Genomic DNA, 8,258 nt, shown 5'->3' on the forward strand with positions numbered 1-8,258 from the left:
ATCTATGGATCATGATTTCTTCAATAAGTGTTTCCCTAATAACCGGTAGTACATAATAGTTCTCAATTTTCAGCTCTACCAACCCGCCAGTCTTTGCATATGTCCATGTAACCTATTCATCCAAGCAGGCACAAATTCAACACACACACACACACACACACACACACACACACACACACACACACACACACACACACACACACACACACACACACACACACACACACACACACACACACACACACACACACACACACACACACTGTTTGCATATTGCTAGTAGCCAAAAGAAGCAAATGAGAGATGTCATATTATTCTGTCTATTATTTTATGTGAATGATACTCAGTCTTATCTGGATAATAAATGCAATGTTTTCTTCGTACAGTACATTTTGAATAATGAAACAATTTGGTTTCAACAGGCTGTTGAGTAACAAAACTTGTTCCAATTCACAAAATTTAAGCAGAAGTCTAATTTGTCTGTTGGACTGACGACTACCATTTATTGAATTTGTTTCCTGTGAACAGTATGGTAAATTCATGACAGATGAGATATATCTATGTCCTCTGCTAGGCAGCCTAAGCATTACTAAAAACAAGTTCCCCTCCATTTAAAAAAAGTGATGCCTGGTCCAAAAAAATTGGCTAGACCTCAAGTAGAGAGAGGTTTGATTATATGGCTTTATAGCCCCATCTACAGTCAAGAAACCTGGCAGTGTATACCAGGATGACAACCTCTCCCTCAACGTGATCAAGACAAAGGAGATGATCATGGACTAAGGAAAAGGAGGGCCGAGCACGCCCCCATTCTCATCGACAGGGCTGTAGTGGAGCAGGTTGAGAGCTTCAAGTTCCTTGGTGTCCACATCACCAACTAACTATCATGGTCCAAACACACCAAGACAGCTGTGAAGAGGTTACGACAAGCCTATTCCCCCTCAGGAGACTGAAAAGATTTGGCATTGGTCCTCAGATCCTCAAAAGGTTATACAGCTACACGATCGAGAGCATCCTGACTGCTTGCATCACCACCTGGTATGGCAACTGCTCGGCCTCTGACCGCAAGGCACTACAGAGGGTAGTGCGTATGGCCCAGTACATCACTGGGGCCAAGCTTCCTGCCACCCAGGACCTCTATACAAGGCGGTGTGAGAGGAAGGCCCTAAAAATTGCCAAAGACTCCAGCCACCCTAGTCATAGACTAATTACTCTGCTACTGCACGGCAAGTGGTACCGGAGCGCCAAGTCTAGGTCCAAAAGGCTTCTTAAACCTCTTAAGGATCCAACCCTTTTTCAATTATCGCCTAAAATGACATACCCAGATCTAACTGCCTGTAGCTCAGGCCCTGAAGCAAGGATATGCATATTCTTGATGCCATTTGAAAGGAAACACTTTGAAGTTTGTGGAAATGTGAAATTAATGTGGGAGAATATAACACATTAGATCTGGTAAAAGATAATACAAAGAAAAAGACGTGTATTTGTTTTTTGTACCATCATCTTTGAGAGAAAGGCCATAATTATTCCAGCCAAGGCGCAATTTAGATTTTGGCCACTAGATGGCAGCAGTGTATGTGCAAAGTTTTAGACTGATCCAATGAACCATTGCATATCTGTTCAAAATGTATCAAGACTGCCCGAATGTGACTAATTGGTTTATTAACACATTTTAAAGTTCATAATTGTGGACTCTCCTCAAACAATAGCATGGTATTCTTTCACTGTAATAGCTACTGTAAATTGGAGAGTGCAGTGAGATTAACAAGAATTTAAGCTTTCTGCCCATATCAGATATGTCTATGTCCTGGGACACCAATCCCGTGGAGGTTAACAGCTTCTACCCCCAAGCCATAAGACTCCTGAACAGCTGATAAAATGGCTACACGGACTATTTTCGCTGCTGTTACTCTCTGTTAATTATCTATGCATATTTACTTTACCTCTACCTACATGTACAGTGCCAATCAAAAGTTTGGACACACCTACTTATTCAAGGATTTTTCTTTATTTTTACTATTTTCTACATTGTAGAGTGTGCAAAGCTGTCATCAAGGCAAAGGGTGGCTACTTTGAAAAACCTAAAATATATTTTGATTTGTTTTACACTTTTTTGGTTACTACATGATTCCATGTGGGTTATTTCATACTGTTGATGTCTTCACTATTATTCAACAATGTAGAAAATAGTAAAAATAAAGAAAACCCCTAGAATGAGTAGGTGTGTCCAAACTTCTGACTGATACTGTCCATAGTACCTCAATTACCTCGACTAACCTGTGCCCCCGCACATTGACCCTGTATATAGCATCGTTACTGTTCTTTTTCTTTTTTTATTATTATTATTATATATTTTTTTTACTTCAGTTTATTTTAGTAGGTACTTTCTTAACACGTATTTTTCTTCAAACTGCATCGTTGGTTCAGGGCTTGTAAGTAAGCATTTCCCTGTAAGGTCTACTAGAACTGTTGTATTCGGCGCATGTGACTAATAAAATCTGATTTGATCAGCTGCGCAGCGTCACCTCCTGGAACTGAGCCAAGATTCACGAGGGAATTCTGTGATTGTGGAAACCTCGCGAGAGCCCATAGGGAGTAACGTTACTTCATCATGGCAGGCAATAAGTTGGCATTAGAGGGGAAAATAAGTATTATAAGCTTTCTTTTAGGGTTTGGTGTTGTTCTAATTCCCCTTATTAGAACATTCGCTGGACATCTTGACTGGGTATTCGACTATCTCACTGGAGTGAGGGGGAAAATAGCTATTGCGGTGTACATCGCTGTTCTCAATGGCTTCTTGCTAATCATATATAAGGGACCTCTATATAAGGTAAGCGCTACAGTAGTAGCTAGCTAACGTCTGAAATAAGATCTTGATTTATGTTGTATTTGCCCATCCAAAACGGCAGTGAGCTAGCTAGGCTTAATCTAAATGATCAGTTATATTAATTGGCGCGCTTCTTTCTGACAATGTATTGTGCTAATGTTAGCCGGCTAATCCTATTAGCTGAATTGGATTGAGACAGCTGTCACCTTGATTACTTAAAGTAGAACCCTAATTTAACGGTAAACTAGATAACACTATTGAAGTTAAGTGGGCCATGCCTAGGGTTATGTTATTGTCTTAGCTGTTGATTTGGAGCCAGCTTTGTAGTTTCACAAGTTCAAGTTAGAAAGGTTATCGAAGCATGCTCTTTTCTCCCAGGTTGCTGTGCGAGCCTGCTTCCTTGGTTTTACTTTTGGGTGTGGCTTGATCATAAGCTTTTCCCAAACTACATGGACACACTTTGGCTGGTAAGCATCCAACACCTGCACATTCTCTCTCTCCGTCACACACAAAACTAACTGATGTTAGTTCGATACCTGTTTATGCATAGTTCTCAGTCAATTCATGTATTTGCAGGTACATGTGTTCCATGTCTTTCTTCCACTACTCTGAGTACTTGGTGACGGCCATCATTAACCCCCGCAGCCTGTCTCTGGACTCGTTCCTGCTCAACCACAGTGTGGAGTACACCGTGGCTGCTGTCTCCTCATGGGTGGAGTTCACTATAGAGAAGCTCTCTGTCCCAGGTCTTGCCTCATAACACACTTCTGCTCAATGGTTGCGTTCCAGCCTGACTACATTGCTGGCATTGAATTGCATCAACCAATGGTTGCGTTCCAGCCTGACTACATTGCTGGCATTGAATTGCATCAACCAATGGTTGCGTTCCAGCCTGACTACATTGCTGGCATTGAATTGCATCAACCAATGGTTGCGTACCACGTCATTCTGCGCCGGCAGGCGTCTGCAATGTAGGCTCAATCCCAATAACCCCGTTAGCCCTTCGTTTTCGAGTGTCCCTCGTGTGGGGGTGAGTGGCACTCGAAAATGGAGCAACTAGTGGTAGGGAGAGCTAAATTAGGCCTAGGGAATGTGACATCGCTACATCACTCGCGTCGATGACATGGATGTCGATTTTTAAGGCAGCCCCCCACACCTCTCTGATTCAGAGGGGGTTGGGTTAAATGCGGAAGACACATTTCAGTTGTACAACTGGCTAGGTATCCACCTTTTCCCTTTCACTCGCGCAAGTCAGACGGATACCACACAATGAATTGACGATGAGCCAGTACTGGCTGCAGTAACAGCTTTTCTTATATTTCTCACGCAACAAATACATACTTACCATATGAGCATCAAATGGGAAAAACAACGTGGCTGTAATGTACCCATCCTTTGGCTGTGGTTCAATGTGAGGTAGTACTGAAGCAGGACTTTCATTCCATAGCAGTTTGACATGTAACAGTTGCATTCCCTTCACTCAGTCCTTAACAGTGGAGGCATTGTAGTTAGAACAATTAAAATCACTCTTCTGAACAATTCTTTTAAATCATTTTTTTTACCAAACGTGTAAGGGTCCATAGACTGATAGGCTACACATCCATAGCATACCGGTCTTTTTATCCTCCACTGTACAATAAGGAAGAAAAGAGTTAGCTACTGCTATGTTACCTACCAGCTCCAATAAATAACAATTACAAGTGATTGAATTATATATATATATATATATATATATATAATTCAATTTTTTTTTATGAGCAGGAAGGCAAGCTTACAAAATTGTACATAAAATTTGCAGTAAATGCTTTAGTTAGCTAGATTCTTTACATACATTGGGTTTCACAGATTACAGCCTGGTTTGCTCAGGAGTCCCTACAACATGAATTACAATTCATACAAATGTCAAACGCCCGTATAGCAAGCTAAATGTATAGCTAGTTGGCTAATGTTAGCTTGTTGTTGCTAGCTTGTTAAATAGTGATTTTTGTAAATTAACTTTATGACCAAGAAATGTGCATTAGAATTGATCTCTACTTATTCATCTTAACTGTAAATACTTTGCATGATTTGTTGTGAAGTTATAATTAATTAAATTTCTTTCCATCCTAGTATTTTTGTCAGCCATCTTCCTGAAGCAACTTTAGAACCTTGGGTCGCAGGACTTTATGGTTGTTTTAATAACCACTCGATAGGAAGTCTGTATGTTGATTTGCTTCATTTGGAGGGCTGAAAAGGCACTACCCCTCGCTCAAAGTTGAATTGGAACACCACTCTGACTCAATGTGGCTTGCGGGATCGTGCAAAATGGAGGGGAGGGCTAGGGGGTATTGGGATTGAGCTGTAGTCAGCCTGGAACGCAGCCAATAACGTTTCATGTCTCAGTTGAAATGGCATGACATGTTGTCACAGGAGGATTAAATGTCTCTATTGGCTGTAAACTTTCCCCCTCTGTCTCAGAGCTGAAGCAGCTGAGCTGGCTCAGCCTGGTGGGCCTGGTGATGGTGCTGTGTGGGGAGTTCCTTCGTAAGTCTGCCATGTTGACGGCTGGCTCTAACTTTAACCACATCGTCCAGAACGAGAAGGCCCAGAGCCACGTGCTGGTCACCGATGGGGTCTATGCCTTCTTCAGACACCCGTCCTACGTGGGCTGGTTCTACTGGAGCATTGGCACACAGGTACATGCCTAAAATGTCAATATTGTGAAAGTTACCAGAATTATTTTCTTAAACATGTTACAATCAAGCCCACTCCACTGATTTCACTTTTCCGTGTCCAATGTTCCAGGTGATGTTGTGCAACCCTGTCTGCATCGCGGGCTACACCATGGCCAGCTGGCGCTTCTTCCGTGAACGGATCGAGGAGGAGGAGCTCTCTCTCCTCCATTTCTTCGGAGAGGACTACCTGGAATACAAGAAGAAGGTGGGCACCGGCCTGCCCTTTATTTCAGGCATCTGCATCAACAGCTCCTAGGTGTGAGAGATGGGGTCCTGGATGTATGAACATGGCAGACAGACAGGCACTGTGAGGGGCAGCCCCGGCCAGCATACTGTGGCTTAGACCTTGTGGTCGCCCGCCCTGGGGGGGGGTCTAGAGCTCATGGAGACCGACACCTACGAGCGTGGTAAAGGGTTCCCCAAAAACCTGGGTAGACGGACTCACTCGAAAAGAAACGACACCCCCCAATGTTGTATATCTATTGCACACATCCAACCACCTCTTTGGTTTGACTACTAGAGATTTTTTTTCTTTCTTTCATCTTCATCTCCAATGTCTCCCTTTTCTGTGTTTTCCATAGGGAGGAGTTAAGTTTCTTCAGTGGATACTGAATGGATTTTTAGCTTGGGTTACTGAATCAAAGTGCTGTAATGAGCTTGGTTGAGTGTCTCCTATTCCTTGTTTGTCTGGCTTATCACTAAGTCATCATTATTAGGTCTCAGCGTTTACAACAACAGTTTTACACAAGATTAGGGATGCACAATTTCATCTTCCCTCGTACATGTTCTTTCCCGGTAGGTAAATCTGCGCTAAGAAGCATTTATTTCTGTGTGACTGCAAGTGGTTGCTTGCAACATGGTCTTTGCCTCATAAGTTAACTTTTCATAAATTATAAAATGCCTTTTGATGGTAATCAAATGTCAAAATATGCCATGACAAAATATTGGTTATAGGTATCAGCCCAGAATTTCTATACTGATGCATCCTTACCCAAAATGATTTATTTTAAACGGGTTGGAACCGGTTCAGGGAACAAAACTGTAAAATAAATTTAAGGAACAGAAACTGAATCGGGAACGAAAGTGATCCATACTGTTCCGGAACAGAACCGTTATTTTAAAAGCATGCAAACCGGTTAATAACATTCTTTTACGTTCTAGCCATTTTTTTTTCTAGTCCCACAAAAGAAACGCAACAAAGCGCATATGCAAATGCCCTCACTCTGTCACTCAAACTTATTCCAGCGTCTGCCTGCAAATTGAAAGTCTTTGCCTGTGCATGTTTAGGCTACCTGCCCCTCCCCCATCTGAAGCACAGGCTACTGTACTGACCTTAGAAGCGTGAGAAGATAGGGAGATCTTTTTAATTAGCTAGAGAAGAGTGGATTAACTTTTTCAATGCTAGTTAAGGATACTATAGGCCTAGTTGAGTTTCAGATTGGATTTATTAACTACAAAAAGGTAAGATGTGTTTTATTCTGGTGCTGCTCTTCACACACAAGCTTGTTAGCTAGCTAGCTCAAAGGACATCCAAAGCCTCTCCTAGGTATAATTCTGTGAACCTAATTCAGATAATGCATGTCTTAACGAGGGCCAGCGCTTCAAGCCTGCTCCTCAACCCTCTCGCTCTCTCCCCACCCGTAAAATTTCAGTAGCATCTTGCGCCATAGGCTACACTGGTCTGTCCATCACGCATGTAAACAACTAGCTTGCCTGCTCTATCTGCACTGATTGCTGAAGTCATTTTAATGAGCTAAATGTAAAAAAATAATAATAATAATAATTCAGTTTTCAAACCGGTTCAGAACTTTATTTTGGTGATCGGAACTGTGGAATGGAGTGTACAAAAAAAACCCTTGGTTTTTGTTGTTGAGAAAATAACTGGTTCCAACCCCTGATTTTAAATTCACGAATCCCATGTCCACTCAGGATCAAAAGGCTGTACAATCAGAAATCTTTTGCTAATTTAACAACCTGAGCAAGTTGCAGCCTGGTTCTCGGATTTTTGTCCAATCGGTACGGCGTAATAAGTCAGAAATATCTACTTTGTAAGTAATTTAAAACATAATGAACACAGACAATCCATTCACTGTTCTATTCCAGTCTGCTGTAAGTCTTAAAATGTCCCCTGGGTATAGACTATGAATCAGGGGTGTTGTTCCTCCATAGGGTTTTAGTAATAGGGGCACTCACTAATAGTCATCTTTAAAATGCATTTGCTCTCACACGGTCTCTCTCTACCCCCACTTGATCATCACTCCATCAATTATTTATTTGTTCTGTGCGCTTGTCTCATGCTCACTGTGTATTAAAACCAACCAAAAGATGCATTCCTATGGCAAAGGGGTTCAGAGAGCTACACCCAACATGGCTTCCTTCTGAACTACCGCAGCTTGTCTCAGGTGAAAGGTCGCCTCTGCCCTCCACTCTGTATGCCCAGACTGTATGGAGTGCAAGAGGAGTATGTCTGTGAGTGAAAGAGAATTTGTGAAATTAGAACAGTCAAAAGCACTAACTGTTGTGCAAGATGAGTGTGTGTGAGTTCGTTTCTGAAATTAGGACAGTCTAGAGCACTGTAAAAGTGATGTATTACATGAATACAGATGAGATTCTGTAGATTAATATAAGAGCACATTCAGTTGGCTGCAGACGTACGATAGTTTGCCGCTCCAAGCATGATACAGCTGAGCTGAACGTGGAAAAAGCCAGTTGTGTTGCAC

The 8,258-nt window shown here is 42.0% G+C and overlaps 1 protein-coding gene across 1 annotated transcript; it reads left to right on the top strand.

Annotated features, from left to right (window-relative positions):
• The first annotated feature begins 2,577 nt into the window (after positions 1-2,577).
• Positions 2,578-7,331, top strand: LOC115166273 (protein-S-isoprenylcysteine O-methyltransferase). Its single transcript, XM_029720120.1, has 5 exons — positions 2,578-2,827; positions 3,203-3,291; positions 3,401-3,570; positions 5,282-5,499; positions 5,609-7,331. Exons 1-5 carry the CDS (start codon positions 2,609-2,611, stop codon positions 5,792-5,794), a joined length of 882 nt encoding a protein of 293 aa, XP_029575980.1. The 5' UTR covers positions 2,578-2,608; the 3' UTR covers positions 5,795-7,331.
• Positions 7,332-8,258: the final 927 nt, after the last annotated feature.

Source organism: Salmo trutta, chromosome 28, assembly GCF_901001165.1.
Source record: "Salmo trutta chromosome 28, fSalTru1.1, whole genome shotgun sequence".
NCBI classification, from domain to species: domain Eukaryota; kingdom Metazoa; phylum Chordata; class Actinopteri; order Salmoniformes; family Salmonidae; genus Salmo; species Salmo trutta.